A 25,759-nucleotide genomic window follows, 5' to 3' on the forward strand; every position below is an offset into this window, starting at 1 on the left:
ATGGCACCAAAGAACCACATTCTTCCAAGCCTCTGAGTTTGGAATCATCAACCCATAGATGTACTGCTTAATCTCATTCAAATTTCTGTCTCGGCAACGACGGAGACACCAATTGGATCCCATGATAGCATCTGCAACTTTGGCATACCGTTGCACCCCTAGTTAAAAAATACCAGTCTCCTCCACAAGGTTAATCAATCTGCCCATTGGAAGCCATTTATCAAAACAGAAAAACGTATTACGGCCATTACGAACCTCATGGCGAACAAACTCCACAGCTATAGGTCTTAGCTTTAGAAGCTTACGCCATTGCCAAGAACCTAAGTAGTCACTTTTACATCCCAAAAAGTACCCTGGCGAATAAGTACTGTCGGACCCAAGCCACCCACAGAGAGTTCGAATCCGAGATTATTTTCCATATCAAACTTAGAGAAAAAACCCGGGAAACCTCATGTAACCTCCGAATACCCAAACTTCCCTCCTGCTTAGGGACACATAAATCCTCCCATGCCACCTTAGAATTGCTATGATTATTTAGTGAGCCACACCATAGAAAAGCTGAACACATACCTTCAATATCTTTGAAAAAACGCTTAGGCAAACAAAAGACCGAAGACCAGAAATTGGTGATACTTGCTATTACCGATTTAATTAACTGGACTTTACCCGCAAAAGAGAGATGTCGAGTGGTCCAATGAGACAGCCTGTGTCGAATCTTCTCTAGTAAAGGTTCATAATCCGGTTTTGTCATAGCCTTTGTGGTGAGAGGAAGACCAAGATAACGAACCGGTAACTCGCAAACCGCCAAACCGACAGTCATTGCCTCATTTTCTAGTTGTTATTTCCCTCTACCCGCAGCAAAGAGAGAAGACATCGTCACATTAATAGTAAGGCCAGACATATAGTTATTGTTACAATTTATTACCCAATACAATGGAAGGAATGTACCCAAAAAAGTAATAATAAATTCATTAATCTTTTTATTTTTCCTTTTTCGTATTCATCTTTCTCTGATCCAGTCAATATAATGTCATGAATTATACGAGGAAGCATATATATCAAATGTTTTTTATCTATCAAAATATGTTTGTCTCACATGGTCATCATATATATATTTTTTGTTTGCCATGGATGAATAAACCACTATGATCAATGGATGTGGATGCAACCCCGTTACTAAATGATTATATCTCCAACTGTTCTACAAATTGAAACTAAAACTAATAGATGCAAGAAATAATAGTGTTCAATATTGTCAGATTGTTTCCCGATTATAATGAAAAATAAAATACAAAAAATACAATATCAAAAGATGATTCAATTATGTTTATATATATACAAAAATTATTATAATGTAAAATCATAAATTTTAATGATACAAATATAGGAGCTATTTTGTTGCTTTAGACATCTAAATTAACTTTGAACCGAAAAAAAAGAAAGAAAAGAAGACATCTAAATTAACAGGAACGACCATTAAATATTGTGTTTCCCGTAGGAACTATCGACTAATCTATACATGCTATTGCTGACTTTGGAAATCATAAAACCATACACAATATTAAGGGTTAAAAGAATACCAAGAATCAACTAGTGTATTAAGAACCTGTATATTTTGTTTCACTATGAAATCCATATGGTTTTAAGCTAACTGCATTATGGAGATCCCATATCTGATATTGGAGTTGTTGCTCTGATCATGAGGCTTTGGATGAAAGCTATAGTCTACAAAGAAAAATAAAGTAACCAACATTATATATATATCATCTTTCTTAGTAATGGAACAAACCAATGTACTATAATTTTGAGGAATCGATTGAAAAAGTTTATATGTTTCACATACAATTTCATGTTAAGTATCATATTGGATTCAATAAAACAATTATTTACTTGGACACCTAGATTATATTATTTAAAATATATATATTTAAAAAATCTCCAACAATTTAGCTATTTTTAAAAATACATAAGCAAAACATTTAGCTAAGTTTAATACTTAAACTCATATAACATTTATCCACAAAAATAAGAATGAAAACACCAAGCCCAAATAACGTTATAATTGAACGTTTAATTTTATTGCACCTTAATTTTATTGCATCGTTTGGAAATTTTGGAAGTTTCTAATTATGTTAACGTTCATTCAGTTAAGGGAGTAAAATACAAGAACCGTAAGAAATCTGAATATTAAACAGAGCTAAACACTTTTCCCTGTATTTTTCGAAAACCTCTAAGAAATTGTCTATATTTATGGCAATAACTAAATGAGTTAGTGATTTTTCATGGGATATTAGATAAGATTTAAAGTTTTCTTGTTGGACAACCTACAACAACATTCTTTGTGAATTAGATAGAGTACGAATCTAAACAGTAAAAACTAATTAAAATGATAATTTTCATTTCTTGGTTGAACCGGACATTTATTGGTATAGTGTCATAGATTGTAACTTTAGAGAATTTCAATAGAAAATGAAAAAATATAAAGTATATTACCATCGTAAATCCCGCACACATTATACTGAATCCTGGGAAATTAAATGGGGCTCTTTCTGACAGAAACCAATCTAAAACAAAACAAAAGTACTTGTGTTAGTAGGAAGTGTTGCATTTCTATCTTCATAAGTTTTCGTAAATATCATTAATAAACAAAGACTATGTAAATAGTGAAACCTGTTAGAGGTGAAAATGCAAGCGGGGAAATGACATTTGCAAGGGAACATATGCTTGAAATAATCCCTTGGGCTTTCCCCTGAATAGGGTACCAAGATTTAGAGATTGAATAGATCGTTTAATTAAAATTGTCTAAAGTCCAATCCAATCTCACACAAATGATAATAAGGTTCGATTTCATGTAAATAACAACATTTCTCATGTAATCCAGTAAGCCACTAATCTTTTACCTAATCCTAATCCTTTTTTTTTTTTTCATTCTTTGAAATCATTTATACTTCTATCCATTTTATACAAGTATTTATGGTATAACAAATTATAAGCCAAGAGTTAGTTACCTGTTCATATGATTCTACTTGTTTGGAGACAATGCTTCGCATCTGTGATGTTGAATTGTTGAATTAGAATATTTTTCAAGAAATAATTAAATTAATTATAAACTCGCATAAAAGAATATCTAATATGTAAACTTACACACGATTGTGGAAATATTGAGAAAAATGTAAATATGGCTGCCATATATGGAACCTGTGAGTTTAAATTTTCTTTAGCCAATAAAGAAATTCTACACTAAAGAGGCAGTTCTTATGAACGCCAAATGATATAAGAAAGAAAATGAACGATCCAAAATGAAAAAAAAAATGAAAAGTATTTTCTTAAAAGGGTAGAATAAATACCCATGAGGACCATGCCACACATATCAGGAACATCTGGAAAATTAAAGATTGCAACATATAAGAAAATGTTCATGTAGTCAAGTTTAAGGGCTCATTATTTAGCTTGTTCACCTAAATCTATATTGGAGGATGTTATTTTTGTAAACTGTATTTTTGTTTGAATTAGTTAAGCTATTATGGTGGAAAACAAAACTATACGAAATACAAATTTAAGAGAACAAAAAATAGCGGAAAAGAATAAGGACGAGACAAGAGACCGTTCTTACATGGGCACAACCAAAGAAAAGACCAATTGAGAGCAGTCTCTCCTCTTTTAAAGCAGGGACTAGAATGGGCATAAAGAGCAACTGTGAAATAACATGTCTTTGTAAGTTAAAAAATGTCAAAAAGACCAAGCTCCCATAAGTCGCTACAAAAGTAAGCATATTAATTGTTATTTACCTGTGAAATAGATCCGGCTGCGCCAAATATGATCATCAAGTCTGCAAACTGGTCTTTGTTAAAGTGAAACTTGGCCTTTAAATAGTACTGTGTGAAGCAATAGACAAACATAAAAATAATTTATTTTTTAGAAACAATATATATTGTGAAATGCAGAATCTAATATATAAATTATCAATTTTTACTAATTATAGTTTCATGAGTTACGTCATACATTAATATCTTCAAATTGTTGTCCCTTACTAGCATTTCAAGTTACAAATTAAAAGTATGTTTCATTATTTTGTATGGATATATTTACGTTGGAAACCTAATAATAGTCATTTATAAGTCGTATCGCATAGCTATAAGCGTACCATAGATGAAGCATGTAGACCTGCCTCAGCAAGACTACTGAAGAATGATACCATCGCAACTTGTGAAAGTGGAACGCTGGAAAGTAAATCTAAGTAAGAAATCTATGTAAAACTTGTCTTAAATTAATTTAATAAAAATTAGATGATTTTTTACTAATCATGAATCACAAGTTATGTACAAAAAGTAAGAAAAAAGAAAACACACCTGCTTTTCATTAAAGATGCCATTTCCCGTACTGATCGAATTGCTCTAAATATTCTATTTCTATGTGCAGGACAATCTTCAAGTAATGGAGAACTTAATTTCTCACTTAAAATACTGGGAACACCGAGGCTATTATCTCGGATCGAATCTGGTAGGAAAACCCTCATATACAGCGTTGATAAAATTGCTATTGCTGCTGCGACCTAACAAGTAGCGATATGAAGGAACTTCACTGAAATATCTTCAGTACTAACTATGTGTACACATGTATACAACTTAGAATATATAGAGATACCTGAAATGTGGTGGCGATAGATAAAAATCGAGCGCAAAGAGTGGCGCAAACGAATGCACATGATGTAATCCCGGTAAGTATTCCAAACGCGGAGGCTCGTCTCCCTTCTGATACATTATCAGCCTGGAAGTCCGCCCAAAAACATTCATAAAAATGATTGTACTTTGGTAAATATTTCACCAGTTATTCATTATTAATATTTTGATACTTTTCATGAGATTTAATTAGCAACAAGTAAACTAAAAAAAGTATTTCTTGATTCTTTTATAGTTACCATCGTCAATAATTTTATATCGAAACATGTAAAAATTTACAGTAAAATCTTAAAAGCGATTAGCACGAATGATATACTACTTGTAATTAATATTAGCGCATTGCAAAGATTGCCGACAAGAGTTCGAGATAAGCGATATTCTGCCGCCGTTGACCCCTACTTTTTCATATTACCAAATTTTTTAAGTTAAATTATTCAAAATGACAAACAAAACCATATTGGTCTATGCATTTCAAATTTAATGACAATTTAACTAGTCGAATGATGTTTTAGTTTTTTAAACAATGCTATTTAAAATAAAATCAAGACTAGTAGTCTATTATCTAAAACAATTCTCAAGGTTGCCTTCCATTGATGTTCTAAAACAATGCCAAACAAAACCATATCGGTTTATAAATTTCTAATTTAATGAATGTTTAACTATTTGAAATGATGTTTTAGGTTTTTACACAATGTTATTTAAAACAAAATCAAGACTTTTAGTCTATTATTTAAATTAATTCCAAGGTTAGCCTTTCATTGATATTCTAAAACAAATTTATATGAATCTCTACTTGCTAAAATTATAACATTAACTAATGGACTTTTCATGAAACATTGACTTGATCTTCGTATGGCTAACAGCTCTCCTTTTCCATGTTTTAAGTCTAATTATTTATCTGTAAAAACTATCTCGGTCAGCATCTGAAAACGTTTCAGTTTCAATTGTATTTCTAAAAAGTAAATTTTTTTAAGTTGAACCCGATAAAGAATTATTTACTATATGTACATATATATGTACATATATATTTATATATTCTAGAGTGATCCGAATCAGCATGGAACTAGGGTCCATGACTACAGACCCAATCACAATCGACTTAAGTTTTATGACTAAATCCTAGAAGTGAACCACCCTGACAGAGAAAGATTTCTAAAACATATTAGTTTACATTTGCTAGCTATATATGACTTAAATATTGTTATAGTATTATTTTCATTTAATATTTGTGTAGATGACATATTTTGAATTTTCTTTGTGCCCCCAAAAGTAAGGATCGGCCAAATGAAAAAAAAAAAAAAAAAAAAGGCCGGCCAAATTGGTATACAAAAGTCAAAGGCAAAATAGAATAAGCTTAGTATTTCATATAACTAAATTAAACTAAGCAACTAAGTATTTTTTAGTATCCGTTAATTACATCTACATATCACTATTATTATTCTCTTTATGTTTTGTTAAAGAACTATTATTCATTTTGTCTTAGTTATCCGTTCGGGTTTGTTCTTCTCGTTAAAGAATGTTTGATGTACTTTAATAGTTTAATGTCTCTATCCTTTTTCTTGGAATATCTATTAACGCTTAATAAACATTATTGACGGCAATAAAAAGGAAAGAAAGGAGGAAAATGGCGTACCACATAAGCAAGGGCAAGACAAAGAACACTTCCTTCACAAACTATCGAAGTGAAAGTCTTGAGTACATAGTAAATGTAGAAGATGGTCGTCCCTCTACTATACGCTAATGTCGCTGTAATTATTAAACATTTTTATTTCAACGAAATAATAAATTTCGACCATTCATTGATGTTTTTCAATAAAATAGTTTCGTATATTTCAAAATGAAACGTTAAGATATGACATTAGATTCGTACTTGCATGTGGACAGCGCAAGATGATCACTTTTGAAATAATTTTGTAATACTTACTTTATTAAAAAAACAATTACCTGAATTTGAACAACATTTTTTTTTATAATTCAAAGTAAAAATTATTTTCAACATTAATTATCAAATAGCTAATTTGCAGTTTCTCTTAAATTTTATAAGCAAATTAAAGTATGTGAAACATTATAGGATGGTTTTGCTTTCAAGCAAGGAATATTAGACTTGGAATAAAAAGCTTATATAAGATTCAAAGTAGGGACCCTACCAAGAGGCAAAATGTGGAGTGTCATTGGAAGAGTAAGCAAACATTTTCTACCATGCTTGTCCGACAAGCTTCCCATCAATGGCATCATCATCAACGATCCCACTCCCGTGATCTAATAACCATATTTTAAATATTTATTTATAGAAAATAAGGCCTTTTTCTTGTTTTATACGATATTTTTGTAAAAATTAAGAAAATAGACAAACGATGGACGGTTAATACTTAATTGTGAAAATAAGTTAAAATTTACAATGGAAAAAAAAATCACTTACTTTTTGTTTTTTGAAACTCAAATAATGTAAGAATATTATTATTTAAGGGAAACTGAAGGATTATGAACATTAGTAAAGGTTTAATTTGTAGATAGAACGTACAACTTGTTGAAAGCCGGAGAGGTAAATGGCGAGAGAACACTCGTCTTTTCCGGGACATAGCGCAGCCATGCTGATATCGGTTATCGCAGGAGCCACGATGAATGATGAGAAGCAGTACAAGAAGATTGTGAAGAAGAGGTGTCCTAGTCCATGAAAGGTCGTCGTTTCCTCCATTGTTAAGAGATCAGCTAGATGCTGTATGCAAGTGAAGAAAAAGTGGTAGCAGATTAAGAAGCATGAGAAGGATTAATATAAAGAAAAAAAAAAAAGGATTAATATAAAGAAGGAGTAAGGAGGTGTTGCTTCTTTTGTCTTTCATTCGCTTTCGATAGTTTCTTTTTGTATGCTCTTACTTCTCGTTGGAGTATAAGCAAAGGCAAAGAATCACATCTTAAACAAAATTAAAAAAAAAACTGTCGACTCAAGACTCATTTCAAGTGAGGACTTTGTGTATTTTATATAATAATTTATAATTTATTGGATATTTAAATTGATATTATAAAAAATATCTCATTTAATTATTTTATATTATAATTAATATAGTTGAAATATGTGTACTTAGAAGATTTGTAGGTGTAGAAATGATATAGTGTTAATTGGCAAACATTTAGCTATTATAATAATTTGATATTATTTTATATCAAAAAAATTTACCCCGCGGTATATTGCATAATATGCAGAAAAAATCTATTATTTTATTAATTATATGTATTTTATATAAATTCAAAATAAAGAACTATAAGATCATATAAAAGTGAAAGAAAATCATATATTAATTTTTAAATTAGGTAGAGATATTTTAGGAAAATTTAGAAACAAAATCAATTTGTTACCATATTTGAAAGCCATAGTTTCTAAAAGATATTTTTGAAAATATTTTTTAATATTAATTAATAGATAAACATTTATGACAATGACATTTTCTTGTAAATAAGTTGGAACTCCAGGATTTATTTCATAAATGTCTCCAAAAATGTATATATAGATATATAAAGTGTCCAAAAGTTTAAATATTTGCAAGGGTTTTATTAGTGATGGAGAGCCTAGACTTAATTAAGTAAACAAAAAAAACAATATTTTTTAAAAGTAAATGATAACTTGCTATTAGTAAATGATAAATAAATACAAACAAAAATTACTTAAATTTTTAGTGTGTGATTTCATTGATTGTATACTTTGTTTTGAGATAGATATAGAATAACCAACAAATTAAATAATAGCGTAGATCCCAAATTGTACTTAATATAATTTTTTTTTTTGGTAGGCAATTGTACGTAATATAATTTGTTATATAGAACTTATGTTTTTGTAAACTACCCTATCTATATGAAATTTTTCGAAAACTACCTTACGTTTATTTTTTTTGAAAACTAACATATTACTGTTGGTTAGAGAAGTTAATATCGGTAAACCCATCCCATTTAGACCCATCCCATTTAAAACCCATCTCATTTACTGTAAACCCATATAACTCCATTTAAATTTACAGTCCATTTATCTCAACCCATTTAAGCTTCATTGATCCGTTTAAATCTATTTAGACTGATATAACATTGTTTTTTTTTTTTTTTTTTTGTCAACAGCATAAATTAAATGCTCAAAAGAGCCAATCCTGCGGAATGTTGTTTACATAAGTGATGTCACTCTGAAAATCCTCCAGGTACACTGAAAAAGCCGGCCATTCGGTTGGAGAAGACACCATCTTCACCAAATCTGAACAGTCTGTAAAAAAAGTTACATCTTGGTTGTCAGCACCAATCATACACTTCATCGCCCAAAGAAGAGCTTCGACTTCTGTATGTAGAGGAGATAGACTTCTACGGATGTTGGCAGCTCCCATGGTTGACATCTCTCCATTTGATGTTTTGTTTAAACCAATAATATAATAATAATTAATAATAATAATAATAACATTGTTTTGTTTAAACCAATAATATAATAATAATTATTTAATTGATTATTTAAAATTTATTAATTATTTTATTTAAATCAATTGATAAATAATAATATAATTGTACTTATAATATTGTTGAAAATAATATAGTTTTGAGAAAACACATTTTGGTGATAAAACGCCATTTTGAGATTTTTGCGGAAAAACACGGTTTTTTGCGATTTTGGCGGGAAAACGTGGGTTTGCAGTTTTGGCGGGAAAGCACGGGTTCGCGATTTTGGCGGAAAACACGGTTTTACGATTTTGGCGGAAACACGGGTTTACGGTTTTGGCGGAAAAACACGGTTTTATGATTTTGGTTGGAAAACGTGAGTTTACGGTTTTGGCGGGAAAACACGAGTTTGCAATTTTGGCGGAAAAACACAATTTTACGATTTTGACCGGAAAATACGGGTGTACGGTTTTGGCGGGAATACACGGTTTTACGGTTTTGGCGTGAAAACACGGTTTTGCAATTTTGGCGGGAAAATATGGTTTTGCTATTTTGGCCGGAAAACACGATTTTGCGTTTTGGCGGAAAACACGGGTTTACGGTTTTGGCGGGAAAACACAGTTTTACGATTTTGGCGGGAAAACACGATTTTTTGTTTTGGCGGAAAAACACGGGTTTATGGTTTTGGTGGGAAAACACGGATTTACGGTTTTGGCGGGAAAACACGGGTTTACGGTTTTGGCATAGAATAATTTAAGTAGAATAATTTAGTTTTAATGTATTTAATATATTTCTCTTGTTATGAATAATTATATGTAATATATGGATGTCCATTATATGGCCCATTAGTAGGTTCTAAAAGACCTAATCTTTAACCTAAACCTTAATGTTGTATCCCTATATATATATTGTATCTTGTACAATGGATCAATAACAGAGAGAAACAATTTCCTAAAACCTTTTTGTTCACAACACGTTATCAGCACGACACCCTAACTGTTTGAGCTAAAATAGATTTCTACCAAAACCTTTGCCAAACCCAAAACCCTAGCCGTTTGAGCTAAGAAAAATTTCTATTAAAACCCTAGTCGATCATGTCTCCGTTTTTAAAAACGTCTTCTCCGCCACTATTTGGATCTTCGATTTCGCACTACAAAAAAAGTCTCTGTTGGGGTCGGATCCCACACATCTTCGGTAGGATCCACTTGGATCTGTCCACGTCATTATTACATAATAATCCTCTTGGATTTCTAGATGTTTCATTGCGAGAATCGAGCTCGACCTGTCGGAAGTTCGATTCAGTTTATTAAAGAGCTCGATCTTTACTAGTACGGAGTTCGCTCTTATTCAACATACAGTTCGCATAAAGGAAGGCCGAAGCGAGGAGAATATTGTTCGAGGTTCGCGGCAGCGTCAAGACGCGGGAGTTCGGAGTCAACAAGAAAGAGTTCGGAAGATCCACGCGAAGCCCAAGATAGTTCAAATTCAAGCCGTTTCGGTCAAATTGTAACCTACATGATTAATGCGGATCAATGCAATTATGAGCAGTAAATGACCGCATTGATCATGTTTTCTCTATAAAAACAACCTCAAACGCATGTGTTTGGGAGAGAACAACTTTTTCCTCTTACGATCAAGCAATACGACATACTTTTTCTTTTACAGTTTTGCAAGGCTTTTTACTATTTTATTATTTCCAAAGTTCATTCGCTTTACTTAGTTTCTTGGTTACTTCCCTTTTCAATTCCATATTTTCATTTGTTGATTTTAGAGTTTTTCTCCACAAATATATTTAAAGACAATCGAGTGTGAATCCTACATCCACATTTTGGAGCCGTCTGTGGGGAGTTACCGCAAAACTCTTTGATCTCAAAATCTCTCTTTTTCAAACCAAGAAACTATGGCTGATCAACAAGCTTTAAACAATCCAATTGCCTCGCTTACTCAGTCAACCACCGATCTGACCAATCAGATGAGTACACTCGCTAGTGCCAACGCCACATTTGGTGAAAGGTTAAACTCAATCGAGCAAACTTTAACGAGTGTTCAAAATACTCAAACAAATTTATCAAACGCGCAGAACGTTGTTTCAAGCCGTTTAAATAATTTGTGCTCAGCACAAACGACAGCGTATCAGCGCAGGCTGTTCCAAACTCCCACACTAAACAGATCCGGGAACACTCAAACTCCTCCTACGGGCCGTCCTGCTAGTACTAGCAATCAGACAACCGTAGGAGATGGGTCCAATCCAACCGGGGATGAAAATCCCCAAAATCAGGGCAATCATACTATTGACGAAGGACTCCTTATGGAAGAACCTGATGTTATCCTTTCCGATGATTTCGTCAAAGTTCGTCAAGAGCTTGATGAGATGAAGTCGAAGTTTCATCAGGCGACCAGTTCGGCACCTGAGATCGATCGAGTAATCGAAAAAACTCGACGAACACCATTTACTTCGAGAATCTCCAACCTTCGTATCAAAGATTCTCGAAAGGTCAAATTACCAACTTACGATGGTAGAGGTGATCCTAAAAATCACCTCGCGGCTTTTCAGATCGCAGCTGGCAGAATTTATCTAGAACCAGACGAGGAAGATGCCGGATATTGCAAACTATTCTCTGAGAACCTATCTGGATCGGCTTTATTATGGTTCACTCAGTTGGAGCCTGAATCTATTGATAGTTTTAAGGAATTGTCCTCCGCATTCCTAAAACAGTATTCCATGTTTATGGAAAAGGCAACCTCTGATGCAGATCTATGGAATTTAACCCAAGGTCAGAACGAACCACTTCGCAAGTATATCGCTAAATTCAAAGAAGTGATAGCCAAAATTCCTGGGGTATCACACGCTGCTGCCCTTTCTGCTTTAAGGAACGGACTTTCGCATGAATCCCGATTTTGGGAAGAAATCATCGTCAATCGTCCGAGCACTATCCAAGATGCTTTATTCAGAGCTACTAATTGGATGGAGGTAGAAGAAGAAAAGCTTAGCCTCGCTAAAAAGCATCGGCCAGCAAAATTGGTTGTTGGAAATCCGACTAAAAAATTCGAACCAAAAGATCAAAAACGGTTCGGAGTTAATCCTGCTACTAATGCCGTAGGAAAACCCTCCCCAAACAAAGGAAGATACAATTCTTCTAATACCTGGGTTAGAGATGAGAGTGCCTATTGCGATATTCATAGAGTAAATGGGCATTCTACCAAAGATTGCAGCATACTCAAAAAGCACATCACCGAACTGTGGGCAGCTGGAGAGCTCGCTAACTTCAATATCGAGGAGTTTGTGGAATCTTATCATAAAGAAAAAGAAGATTCCGAAGCGTCCAATCCTCCTGAAAAGAAATCCCAATGGGCCCGGAACTCCGAACACTCCTAAGAAAAGGATCGATGTTATAATGGGAGGATCCAAATTGTGCCGAGATTCGATCAGATCAATCAAAAGGCACAAGAAATCAGCAGCAATTCAAACCGCTGTGGGTTTCCAGTCAAATGAACAAACACCTAAAATTGTAGAATTTATTGTTTTCGACCGTCCGGCCGCTTACAACATAATTCTCGGAACTCCGTGGATTTATCAAATGAGGGCTATACCTTCCACTTATCACCAGTGTGTGAAATTTCCAACTCCTGCAGGAATCAGAACCATTCGTGGAGATCAGGAAACGTCACGATCTTGCTACCTCATGGGACATCGTTTAAAGCTTAAATAGCAATTAATGATAAACGCTAAGCAAGAAATCACTTCACGTTACCCAAGTGGTCTCAGTTCAAATGAAGTTACCACAGAAATTGAAATTGATTCCGAATTTCCGGACCGAAAAGTAAAAATCGGTACTACTTTAGATTCAGAAATCAAAGACCAGTTGGTAACATTTCTAAAAGAAAACAAACATACTTTTGCCTGGTCGGCGAAAGATATGCCTAGAATCGACAAAAGTATCATTACCCATGATTTAAACGTCGATCCCAGCTTTAAACCAATAAAGCAAAAAAGAAGAAAACTTGGTCCAGACAGAGCTCAAGCAGTCAATGACGAAGTCGATAAGCTTTTGAAAATTGGTTCCATCAGAGAAGTGAGATATCCGGACTGGTTAGCAAACCCCGTGGTAGTCAAAAAGAAAAACGGAAAATGGAGAGTATGTGTCGATTTCACCAACATTAACAAAGCTTGCCCGAAATATAGCTTTCCTCTCCCACATATCGATCGGCTCGTTGAGTCATTAGCCGGAAACGAACTCTTAACTTTTATGGATGCATTCTCTGGATATAATCAGATCATGATGAATTCGGAAGATGAAGAGAAAACATCCTTCATAATAGATAGAGGAATCTATTGTTACAAAGTTATGCCATTTGGTCTAAAAAATACCGGTGCAACCTACCAACGTTTAGTTAACAAAATGTTTTCAGAACATTTGGGCAAAACGATGGAAGTATATATTGATGATATGCTGGTAAAATCTCTTAAGAAATCCGAGCACATCACACATCTCGAGCAATGTTTCAAAATTCTGAACGAGTTCGGAATAAAATTAAATCCCGCTAAATGTTCCTTTGGCGTGCCTTCCAGAGAATTCCTGGGGTACATAGTCACGGAAAGAGGGATAGAAGCTAATCCTAATCAGATTAACGCTTTCCTTACTATGCCTTCGCCAATAAACATAAAGGAGGTCCAACGATTGACAGGCAGAATTGCTGCATTAAATCGTTTCATATCGAAGTCTACCGATAGATTTCTCCCCTTTTATCAAATTTTGAAAGGGAACAAAAAATTTCGGTGGGATGATCAATGCGAAGCAGCATTTGGTCAGCTCAAAACTTATCTGACAACACCGCCGATTCTCTCAAAACCTGAATTAGATGAGAAACTTTATCTCTACATTTCAGTTTCTAACCATTCCGTAAGTGGGGTTTTAGTTCGAGAGGACCGAGGTGAGCAAAAGCCATTTTTCTACATAAGTAAATCTCTTACTGGTCCAGAAACGAGATATACCATGATGGAGAAATTAGCTTTAGCAGTAGTCGTATCTGCTAGAAAACTCAGACCTTATTTCCAATCTCATCGTATAAAAGTACTAACTTATCATCCGCTTCGCTCAATTCTTCACGGGCCAAGTCAGTCCGGAAGATTAGCAAAATGGGCAATCGAACTCAGTGAGTACGACATAGAATATAAAAGTCGAACAAGCGCAAAAGCACAAGTTCTGGCTGATTTTCTAACCGAGCTACCATTAGATGATGGAATCTTTGTTGAAACGGACTCTACGTGGAAATTACATGTAGATGGATCTTCTTCTAAACAAGGATCCGGAATCGGCATTAGGCTCGAAACTCCGACAAAGGAAATAATTGAGCAGTTATTTCTGTTAATGTTTCCAGCTTCGAACAATGAAGCAGAGTACGAAGCTCTCTTAGCAGGACTTCGGCTTGCTCTTGCGATCGGAGCAGAAAAAATAATAGCTCATTGCGATTCTCAGCTAGTTGTAAACTAGTTCGCTGGAGATTACGAAGCTAACGCTCCTCGAATGGAAGCTTATCTTTCGGCTGTCAAAAAGTTAGCCGGAAAATTCAAAGAATTCGAATTAGTTCGAATACCTAGAGGAGAAAACACTTCGGCAGACGCTTTAGCTGCCCTAGCTTCTACCTCAGATCCTGAACTCAAACGAGTTATCCCAGTTGAATGTATTTCTTCACGACGTATTTCGGTTGAAGAAACAGAAAACGATAACATTTCGGAGGCCAAATACATCGAAACTCTAAAACAAAGTTCCGGAAATAGTTCACTTGTCATCACCAGATCACGAATAAAGTCTCAAGATGACGAAATTACTCCACCATTGGAACTTCCTAAAAGAAAGTCAAAAAGAAAGTTAAAGAATCAAGAGGTTCCCATTAAAGAACCGTCTCGAACCGAATGTGGAAGTCGAAACTAACACAATCAAGATTTGTCTAGGGTTTTATTTTAGGGATACGATAATCGTGAATTCTCAAAGAACAACAGAACGATTGTAACCAAAGAGGGTGTTCTTGATATTATTAAGAAAAAGATGACTTTGATCGTACAAGAGTTTGATCGTATAAGGAAAAAGATGTTTGTGCTATGAGAGCTTTTGTAGTGTAAATTCTAGAGCGGTATTGTCTGCCCTTTGCTTGAGCCTTGAATCTCTTTATATAGGGGTGGTAAACCGCCACTTCAGCGATATTCTCGGAAGATTTCCATTTATCTTGAAGTCGGCTCAGAATATCGCGGATTAGGATAGTTTCCTCACTTTTCAGAGTCTTTGGGAGATTTCCTGATTTGAGTCGATCCTTCTAGATTCTTTCTTATCATTTCCGGGTATATCGGAAATGATCCTTCTTGTTCGGAAATGATACCTTGCTTGGAAATGGTACTTTGAAAGCGAATATTTACCAAGTCTTTATCTCGGGCGATGATGAAGACTTCACCTCGGAGAAACTTGTGCAATCGGCTCGGGTACACAGGAAGGACTGGCTCGGGCACTCTAGGATGGCTTGTTCGGGTGTCCCCGAGGCGATGGGCTCAGAAACTCCCGAGGCAATTGGGCTCGGGTGCTTGAGACGTCTTGTTCAAGTATCTCCGAGGCAATTGGGCTCGGGTGCTTGAGACATCTTGTTCAAGTATCCTCGAGGTGATGGGCTCGGGTGCTTGAGACGTCTTGTTCAAGTATCCCCGAGGTGATGGGCTCGGGTGCTTGAAACTACTTGTTAAAGGTATCCTCGAGGCGATGGGCTCGGGTATACTAAATCGATTAGATGGATATCCCGAGGTGAATGATGCGATGCCCCGAGGTGATCACTGAAAGACTCCTGAAGTGTTCTAAGTCTGGCTCGGCGCCAAAGGATGGAATCCGATCCCAACAGTTAGCCCCCCAGCTCGTTAGTTTGGAGAACCAAGCGTGACGAGCTTTATGGCAATTAGGCCGAGCCGTTTACTTTGGACAGCTCGGTCCCTTTAAAGTTTTTGGCGATTCGAATTCCTGTCGTTTCATCTTCTCTTGGCGTGTGACGGTTGGGATTCCTTCTCGAGAAGTGGAAAGGTCTTTTCGCTGATTCCCGAGATTCATGCGGATGCGAAGTATCCTACTCAATTAGTGCGTACCCGACGCGCCTTAGACGCGGACGCGATGTTTTTTTATTTGGCTCGTTCGTACCCGACGCGCCTTAAGTCCCTATAAATGTTAAGTCTCCGACTCATTCTCTCATTTCGCAACTGCAAAGGAAAATTTTCAAGGTTCGTTCTCTTCTTTCTCTGATCTTGAGTTCTTGCATTTTCTCTACTTTTCCGTTATACTTCCGTCGTAGCGCCACCGTCATTAGATCTAGGTCGATTTCTCCGATCTGTCGAGCTTTGTTCCTCCGATCAACTTCTTCAATCTCCCGAGCCAGAAAATGTCTCTATCTGACTCCAGTGATTCGCCCCGAGGCGACACTCATCTCCCTGTCTACAAAAGAAAGATGGTCTGGAGTTCTTCGAGCGACCCCGAGGCGGATACCACGGACCGTCAGATCGAGTTGTACCGTGGAAGTGACGCAGAGTCGGCCTCACGGGAGGAAGACCCGAGGCGTTTTGTTGCTCGGGAAGACACGATTGCGAATGTGGCTCGGGATCAGGATTTGCCTGATGACCCCGAGGCGATTTTGAGTAGAAGGAGGATCCATCCACCGGCGGCTGGTGAAGCTGGAGTCTCGCGCTGGCGAAACGCCCCCGAGGCGCCTCTACTTATTAAGGCCGAGGAGGTTTACTACGATTCTGACGAGGCGGCTAGGCTGCTCCAAGCTAAAGTCCAAGCAGCCAAGGGTCAACAGAAGAGAAAACGAGCCAAGAAAGCTAGGAAACCCGATCCCCCGGTTTCCACCTTATGCACGGAGGACTCCCTTCGGGATCTCAAGGCCCAGTTCGGTTTTAGCGAGGGAATTGAGCTAAGACTTCCAACTCCGAACGAGCGAGCAGATGATCCGCCCGAGGGGTTTTTCACCCTTTACGAGGGGTTCTTCTACCATTGCTACCTTTGGCTTCCGATCCCGAGGCCGATTTTAGCGTTCCTATGGTCGTACAAAATCGCTTTGTCTCAGATTACAACCCGAGGCTTGCGCCATCTTATAGGGATTCTAGTCCGGAGTATTGAGACGGTTAACCTTGTCGACCTTAGCCACTTAAGGAATCTCCTAGAGATCCGGCGCATACCAGGCCCTATTGAGAGATTTTACATATCCCCGAGGCCAAATAGGAGGGTTATCGGTGGTTTCCCGAGCAAGGATGAGAAATACACCGACCATTTCTTCTTCGTGGCCTTGAATGAGTATAGTGTCCACGAGGACTACTTAGGGAGAGTTGTTGGAAAATGGAGAAAAATTGGTACTACGCCCGAAGCCGTATTTGCCGTTTTGTTTTGCTTTAAACTTTTCACTGAGTGTTTTCTTGTCTATGCAGATCGGAACCCGTCATTTCTCGAAGACGTTCCCGAAGGCTTTCTAGACCTCCACGACGAACTAATAGCTCGGAAGTACGATTGGACGAAACACTTCTCCCAGGAAAGAATTGAGAGAGCCTTGCGTTTGTTGCACGGAGCTCCCTGCTAGTCTTCTTCAGAATCATCCGACCACTGTCTAGATCACCTCATTGAAATGCAAGGGGCTGCGCAATCTTTGAGGGCGAAGAAAGCTGCTGAAAGAAAGGCGGCCGAGGAGAAAAGGGTTCTAGAGGCGACTTTCGGACCGTCAACTCCGCCTGAGGTTAACATTGATCCGGAGGTTGCCGATGGTGCCGAGGCGACTGAGGAGGTTCGGGTCGCTGCAGATTTGTCCAGACCCGAGGCCTCTGGTGATGTTCGGCCGGATGTGGAAGTTTCCGACGCAGTAGGGGCTGTGGCGATTGTAGCTCTGGGTGCCGAGGCAAAGGCTAAGGCGAAAGGGAAGAGGCCCCGAGGTGATAGCTCGGGAGGACGCAGAAAGGAGAAGAGGAGCCGTAGTGAGGTTCCCATCTACAAGGATAAGATAGCTTCGGCTAATCTTATCGCTTCTTGTTCGGGTCCGCCGCTTTCCGCTCCCGAGGCCTTGCTGGAGGCACAAAACTACCGTGAAACCGCTGCTAGATTTCTGAAGGTATAGATTCATTCCTTGCGTGTTTTTCTATCGTTTCCATACGTGTTTGCTGACGATTCTCGTTAAATTGCAGGCCTTCAACTTGATGAATTCCATGGTTCGAGCCTACGATTCTGGAGCTCGGAAATCCGAGCTTGCTCGTGAAAAGTCGGAGATCTCCCGAGCCGAAGTAGAGGCTAGGATTTTTGAGGCGATTGCGGCTAAACAGGAGGCCGAGGCATCGGCCAAGGCCGAGAAGGTGGAGCGGTTGAAGGCTTCGGAGGATAGCCTGCGAACTCAGAGAAAGCTCGAGGCCGAGATTGCACGCCTTCATCGGTTATTTACCGAAGAGAAGGCTCTCCGGGAGAAGGAGATTATCAGAGAGCGGAGGGCAGCCAAAAGGGAGTTTGCCGAGAAGGTCAAGGCTATCGAGGCGAAGATGGACCAGTACGGGAAGGTGTCTACGCGCTATATGTACTTGGTGCAAGCGCGGGCCAATGCCGAGCTGATAGCCGAGCTGGAGGACGGGAAAAAGGTGGAGGATGAGAAGGCCGAGGTCCTTCAATGGACGACCGAATATGGAGACGCCGAGGATGAGTACGTCCGTCTCGGGACCGAGCTGCGAGAGGACTTGAAGCTTCCTCCGGTTTCCCCGGACTCTGTCGACGATAGCTTCGGGAATCGTTCGATCGAGGGTGCCGCGGCTGTGATAGGTGTTGCCGACCAGTTGGGTTCGAACCGAGGTACCGAGGTAGCTCAAGTTTCGCCGGTTAACCAAGATTCGATCTGATCCCGAGATGTCTTTTTATTCTCTTTTTTGTAAGACATGCCTGGACGGCTTTATCCCTTGAATATTACGTCAAGTATTTTTCTTAAAAATTTTTCCGAACTGAATCCAAAACTAATGTCAAATAGCTGGATTTATCTTTCGAGCCGAAAGCGAAAAGAATCATGCACCGGTGTTAAGTTAACCGGGTTTAAGATTTGCTCGTTGAGAAGTTAAATCCAAACGTCTTAACTTTCGAGCCGAAAGTGAAATGAATCGTGCACCAGTGTTAGGATAACTGGGTTTTGGTTAAGTAGGACTAATCTTTATCGGTTGCGACCCGAGCTGATATAGTCGAAGCCAGTGCTTAGCAGCGAACTGGGGTACCAGTGTCGAAGTCAACTGGGTTTTCTGAAGACAATTTCTTTATGGCAAGATATCTCCGACCGAATCGTCTCGACTGTTTATATAGCGCGCTGTAAGCGAGGCGGTGAAAAGAGCTTTTTCTGTCCGAGGACGTGGCCATCGTCCGAACAAACTTTTAGCTTTATAGGTCGATAAGATGACCGTTAAAATCTCCGAGGTGGATAAGATTGATAATCCGAAGGGTAAAAACTTAGAGAATTTGAAAAATTTAGTGGGAGTATATATGTATACGGACCCACTCCCCCCCTTTTTTAATTAGGGGGGTAGCTGAACTCGTCCGAGGACGAGCTCCCTACGTACCCTTTTCAGGGATCAAGCCACCCCGTAGTTCAAGTACATGCGTACCTTAGGTTTTTAGCGGTAATATTTCCTTAGATGCATTGCGTTCCAGGATCTAGGTACCGCTTTGCCGTTCATGTTGATGAGTTTGTAGACCCCGGGACGGATTACCTTTGCGATCGTGTAAGGTCCCTCCCAATTCGTACCAAGCTTACCTGCGTTCTGCTCGGCGGTATTCTGGAAAACTTTGCGCAGTACGAGCTCTCCTTCGTGGAAGCGGCGATGCTTCACGTGAGAATTGTAGTACCGAGCCGTTGCATTCTGATAGTTTTGCATACGGATCAAAGCTGAATCTCTTCTTTCGTCAATTAAGTCCAGCTCGTCTAGCATCATCTGAGTGTTGGAATTTTCCTGCTCGGGGAGGAAACGTCTTCTTAGTCCCGGGATCTCAGCTTCGGTGGGAATCACACACTCCGTGCCGTAGACAAGGGCGAAAGGTGTTTCTCCCGTGGCCCGCCGCGGCGTGGTTCTGTGCGACCATAATACTCCTTCCAATTCGTCGGCCCAGCGGCCTTTCTTCGCGTCGAGGCGCTTTTTTATTCCGTCGAGAATCGTCTTGTTTGCCGCCTCGGCCTGTCCATTTCCCTGAGGGTACCGAGGCGTAGACTTGCTGAGGCGAATTCCCCATTTCTCGCAGAATCCTTCGAACCGAGCCGAAATAAACTGCGATCCGTTGTCTGTGACGATCTCGTAAGGTATCCCATGGCGGCATATGATGTTCTTCCAGACGAAGTTCTCGACCTGCGCGTCTTTGATGCTGGCATAGGAGTCCGCCTCGATCCATTTGGAGAAGTAGTCTGTCAGTACGAGGACAAGTTTCTTCTGCTTGGAGTTGTGTAGAGGTCCGATGATGTCCATGGACCATCGCATGAATGGATAAGGCGAAGTGATGGAAGAGAGGAGCTCGGCGGGTTGATGAATGGTTGGTGCGTGCCTCTGGCATTTATCACATCGTTGAGAAAACTTCTCGCAGTCTTTGACCATCGTCGGCCAAAAATATCCGTGGCGTTTGATCTTTATAGCCAGGGCTCTTCCGCCAGAATGGTTTCCACAAGATCCGCCGTGTACTTCTTCCATGACTCTCCGAGCTTCATTTCCTTCGACACAGATAAGGAGGGGACCAGAAAATCGCCATTTAAAGAGCTCTCCGTCGATCAAAGTATACCGAGCCGCTTTGGCCTTAAGCTTCCGAGCTGCCCATTTTTCAGTGGGAACTTCTCCATCGGCGATGTAACTTCGGATGTCTCCGATCCATTTGGCGTCGCTTCCGTATTCGGGCTCGGTTGCGTCCGTAGTTTGCTGGTCTAGCTGTTCGATGTCCATTTCTTCCGGTTCTTCTGTCTCCCGAGCTGTTAGAACTTGATCCTTGCTATTATCTTCAATGCTATTATCATCAATGCTCGGCTTTTCGATGAACTCAACCGGTATGATTCTCTTCAGATTTGGGTCGGAGGTTGAAGCTAGAGCCGCTAAGGCATCGGCCGATGTGTTCTCACCTCGTGGGATTCTGGTTAACTCTAACTCTCCGAACTGTTTCGCCAAGTCTTGCGTGAGAGCAAGATACGCTTCCATTCGTTCGTCGCGAGCCGCGTATTCTCCATTGAATTGATTAGCCACGAGCTGGGAGTCGCAAAAGGCTCGCAGCTTGTTGATCTTAAGTCCCCGAACCAGCTTAAGTCCTGCTATCAGCGCTTCGTACTCAGCCACGTTTGTGGAAGTCGGATTCACACACTCAAGTATTTTATTAAGTGGGAAGGATTATTCTTGAGGGACAAAAACGAATATGTAAAAACTTATAAATTGCTAAGAAAATTGCTATAGTATTTCTTTCTTTAGAGGAAGGTCCCCTTTACATGGCCATAGGCCTTTATATTTATACATAGAGAAACGACATTAAAATGAATAATTAAGTACAATTATTCCTTCTTAAATGTGCCCGTTTTGATTCTTTGACTTTAATGCTCAACGTTTGAATTTGAGTTGACTCTGATCTTCATGGGCCTCGCCTTTTTGGCCCAAGTGTCTTTGAACCGACTTACCCGTGTCTTCTACACCGAACTCATGTCACAGTGTAGTCACTTCGGATTCTCGAAGTGGTGACAACCACTTCGACCGTTCCTTCGGCTCATGAATCCAATGGGCTTTATCCTTTATGGGCCATTATCGTGACTACGTGGCAATCTTTGGTTGGTCTCGGACTTCTGGAGCGGGATCCGACACCAACAATTAGCCCCGCAAGTTCTTCGAAGTGCTGTTCCAATTCGGAGGACTTTAAATGCTCAAGTGGCCAAAGATTGCGCTCGAGAATCTTTCTGATTTCCCGCCGAAAATCTCATCACTCCTTTTATTTCGGCACTAGCCATTTTTAACCGAGTGACATCTGTCATCATTATGACCGTATATTGATTAATTACAATTAAAACGGGAAAAAACCTTCCCACTTCCCACACAACTTCCGAGGCGGTATCATCATTAGCTTGAGGTAACTTCTTTTCACCATTACTCTCCTCTTTTACTTTTGTGCTTTAATCAAAACCTCTCTCTATTTTTCTTCACAAAACCTCTCTTCGTCGGATCTTGAATTTTTCTTTCTTCCCAATGACTTCCGATTCCGATAGACCCGAGTCTCCGTCTTTTGATGAGAGGCGTTCTAGCAATGACGAGTGCACCCGCTCTAACGATATTGCCGGTCCGCACTATAGATCCACCTGCACCCTTCAGTCCCTCGAACGATTGAAAGAACTCTGCCGAATCCCACCGGGAATTATGGCGGAGGCGCAGATAGCTGATCCTACGGAGTCCCCAGAAAACCATCGCGACGGCTATTTCTGTGTATACGAGATCTATTTTAAGGGTTGCGGGCTGACTTTTCCTCTTCCCGAAGCCCTAGTTCGATACCTAGCGGCTCTTAAAATCGCTCTTCCTCAATTAACCCCTAATCTTCTCCGTACTATTATTGGAATTATAACAATCGCGGTGGAGGCCGGATACGTTGTCGGAGTTACTGAACTAAATGAGCTTCTAAGCGTGAGAAGTTCATCGAAGAAAACGGGGTATTTCTCGGCATATCCTAACGCCAACAGGAACATCATTTCACATCTTCCGAACAAGGATGAAAATTGGCATCATCCTTGGTTTCTGATTAAGAAAACTCCCGCTTCGATTGGAAATCTTGCAGATTTTCTCCCTTCGAAGTGGTCGGCGAAACCTGGTAGAGATTTGGTCGCCCGTATCTTTCCCGGTTGTTTCTTTATCTTTATTGACTAACACCGTTGTTTCATTTCGCAGCTTTCGTCGCTTCCACTCTCCCATCTGAAGAGTTCATCGAATTCTTCAAAATAATTCTGGAAGGGGAAACCCTTTGGAATTCTTTCACCCTTGAACGATTCCTAGAAGCTACCCACAGACTCAGGATGAGTCCACCTGGTCATCTTCACCAACTTCCGCCTCCCCCCTCAATCCAGGGGATGTCATCTCGGGCCCTTGCGGCCAAGCGTAAGATGCTTTCCAAGCCGATGGCTGAGGCTTGCGAGGAGAAGAAAAAGTTTCTCGCGACTTCTATAGACAAGAAGGACTACAGTAGGACCCTGCTGGTTGATGATGGCAGCACCGAAGGGGCCAGATCCGTTGCCTCTTTCAGATTAACTCCTCGTCGCGATCGTCATGTTTCACATTCTCCTCGGAGGGACCGATCTCCTCTCCGTGATTCACCTTGTCCTCCCCGAGATGATTTTAGCAATGAACCAATTAAGAACTTGGTTCGCCGGAAGAGAGACAAGTCCTCTCGCAGTGATTCTTCCCCGCGAAGGGAAAAGTCAAGGGCCCGGACTGATCGTTCACCTCGATCGTCTCCTCCTACTGAGCCAATGGGTCCTCCCCGACCTGTTGACATGTCTTCTTCTTCTCAGCCCGTCAGCGAAAAGACTGCTCGGAGTGCATCTCCTAGAAGGGGAGATTCCGAATCTCGAGATGCTTCCTCGAGATTAAAGCCTGTTCTTGTCCCTCAAGTCAAATCGCTTTCAGGTTTGGTGACTTACACATACTTAAACATTTTTTTGTCTCTATTAATATTCCAATTTTTACAACTCTTTCTTCTTCGCAGCTATGGAGAAAGAAGGCAGCGTCTTCCGATGCTTCAAGACCCGATCAGGTTCGGTCTTGCCAGACTTCGACAAATGGCGCCCTGCGATTTGTGAACGCTATTTACTTCACGCGCATCACTCATCTCGGGTTAGTTCCGTTTTTGTTTGTGTTTTTTCTTATTGCATTGCCATTCTACGAACTGACTCGCCATCCCGGGTTTATGTACAATGCCAGGCTCACGGCAAACTTAACGACATGATCGAACATTACGAAGGGCTGGTCATCGGACGGGAGAAGGAGATTGATATGTGGAAGAAGAAATTCTCTGCTCTTGAGGCTGAACTCAGTTCTTCTGCCGGCTCCAAGCACGATCTGGAGGACAAGGTCGACAGTTTAATGTCCGAGCTGGCGCAGGTAAAGGGGGAGCTGCAAGACTACTACGACCGGAATTACAAACTCCAGGACGAACTTTCTGGTGTTCAGGGTAGACTTCATGAATCCGAATCAACCGCCGATACCCTGAACAACCAACTTATCGAGCTTGACGCGAAGTACAAGGCGGTAGCCAAGTTGCGTGATTCCGAGTTGGCAAGGTCGGCATCGAAGGCCAGAAAAGAAGTTAAGGGACGCGGGATGGAGTTGATCCAAGGGGCCATCCGCTTCATGCAGACCGAGAAGGCTAGGTCAGATTTGGAATCAGACATCAAGGAGCATGAGAGCAACCTGATTCTGTTGGATCAAATCCATGAAACAGATTTCTCCGAGGAGCAAGAAAGGAACGAACTGTCAACTAATCTTTCTGAAAAACGGAGTCGCTTGCCAGCTCTTCCCACTTTGACCTTCAACCCGCTTGACTTCGAGGAATTCTTTACTGAATCACCTCCTATAAGTGAATCGGGTTTAGACTGGGCAGGTAACGCTTGGTTCCTGACGCTTACTACCTTTTCCTCACTTTTTTAAAACTGACTGGAACCGTCCTTGCCAGGCCCGAGTGAGACGGAAGATGTCGTCCCTCCCGAAGTTCCTGTGATATCGGAGGTCATCCCGGAGGATGGTTGTACTGTGGAGAGCGGACCAGGAGTTTCATCTGACAAAGCACCTGCCAAGGAGGCGAATGAAGCTTCGACTGTTGAGCCGGATTCCGAGGTGGCTGTTGCTCCGTAGTGGCTGTGTCCACTTTAAATTGGGAATTGTTCCTTTAATTTTAAGACTTAATTTCGAACTTATTTTTGGCCTAAGGAGGCTTTATCATTTCTTTTTGAACAAGATATTTGTCTGAGGAGGCTTTTAAACCTTTCTAGGTTATGACCCAAGGGGGTTTGGTTAAAATTATATGCGGGTTTGCAAAGTCCGCTATAACCTTTTGTGGCCTTGTGGTTATGCTTTAGAGATTCTTAGGCTGATCAGGCCTTTCTCTTTAGAATGCGAGAGCTGAGCTCGGCTTAAAGCGAGTTCCCCACTTCGGGTTTAGTCAACTCGATAAATTTATTGGGCTTGGGCCTTAGAAACTTTTATAGTTAATGCGACGGTTGCCTTCTCCCTTCTTATAAGTAAGGAAAACGGCTCGTCTTTTAATGCAATAACTGCCTTTTCTCGATTTCCAAAAATGGTTTAAACCACTTGGACACACTACCATTATTGGATTTATGGTTCCAAGACAAACCCTAAATCATTATAAATAAAGGCTTACCTACTTCTAAGCTTTATTTAAACACGATTTTTGATTCTTACTTGAGAAATATTTCGAGAATGGAAAACGAAAAAGTAGCCCCCATCGATCCCGGCAGCCCACTTTTCTTGTCCGGCGACGGCTTTGAACCGGCCGGAGTTCTCTTCCCTCACGCCGTCTTTCACTTTCCTTCAAAGGAGAAGAAAGAGGCTTGCGATTTTATTGACAAGGTAGATATTTAAAGTTTTTGATTGAAAAACTTTTTGTTTCATCTTATTCATTCGTCTT

The 25,759-nt window shown here is 39.8% G+C and overlaps 2 protein-coding genes across 3 annotated transcripts; one reads left to right on the top strand and one right to left on the bottom strand.

Moving 5' to 3' along the window:
• Window positions 1-1,460: 1,460 nt before the first annotated feature.
• LOC9299888 (hippocampus abundant transcript-like protein 1) lies at window positions 1,461-7,610 on the bottom strand. Of its 2 annotated transcripts, XM_021016218.1 has the most exons (14): window positions 7,201-7,609; window positions 6,827-6,938; window positions 6,313-6,425; window positions 4,645-4,767; window positions 4,350-4,552; window positions 4,145-4,220; window positions 3,789-3,875; window positions 3,614-3,694; window positions 3,348-3,380; window positions 3,145-3,198; window positions 3,009-3,050; window positions 2,671-2,749; window positions 2,494-2,564; window positions 1,461-1,725 (listed from the first exon to the last, which is right to left on the bottom strand). In XM_021016218.1, the coding sequence occupies exons 1-14, from the start codon at window positions 7,372-7,374 to the stop codon at window positions 1,657-1,659; spliced, it is 1,317 nt and encodes a 438-aa protein (XP_020871877.1). In that variant the 5' UTR covers window positions 7,375-7,609; the 3' UTR covers window positions 1,461-1,656. The 2 variants fall into 2 exon arrangements, with proteins under 2 accessions (XP_020871877.1, XP_020871878.1); XM_021016219.1 differs by lacking the exon at window positions 3,348-3,380 and having other exon boundaries at window positions 7,201-7,610.
• Window positions 7,611-10,986: 3,376 nt separating this feature from the next.
• LOC110225732 (uncharacterized protein At3g60930, chloroplastic-like) lies at window positions 10,987-18,978 on the top strand. The gene is made up of 3 exons (XM_021015699.1): window positions 10,987-11,092; window positions 17,953-18,209; window positions 18,283-18,978. The coding sequence occupies exons 1-3, from the start codon at window positions 10,987-10,989 to the stop codon at window positions 18,976-18,978; spliced, it is 1,059 nt and encodes a 352-aa protein (XP_020871358.1).
• The last annotated feature ends 6,781 nt before the right edge of the window (window positions 18,979-25,759 follow it).

The sequence above is a fragment of the Arabidopsis lyrata genome, assembly GCF_000004255.2.
Source record: "Arabidopsis lyrata subsp. lyrata unplaced genomic scaffold ARALYscaffold_8, whole genome shotgun sequence".
NCBI lineage: Eukaryota > Viridiplantae > Streptophyta > Magnoliopsida > Brassicales > Brassicaceae > Arabidopsis > Arabidopsis lyrata.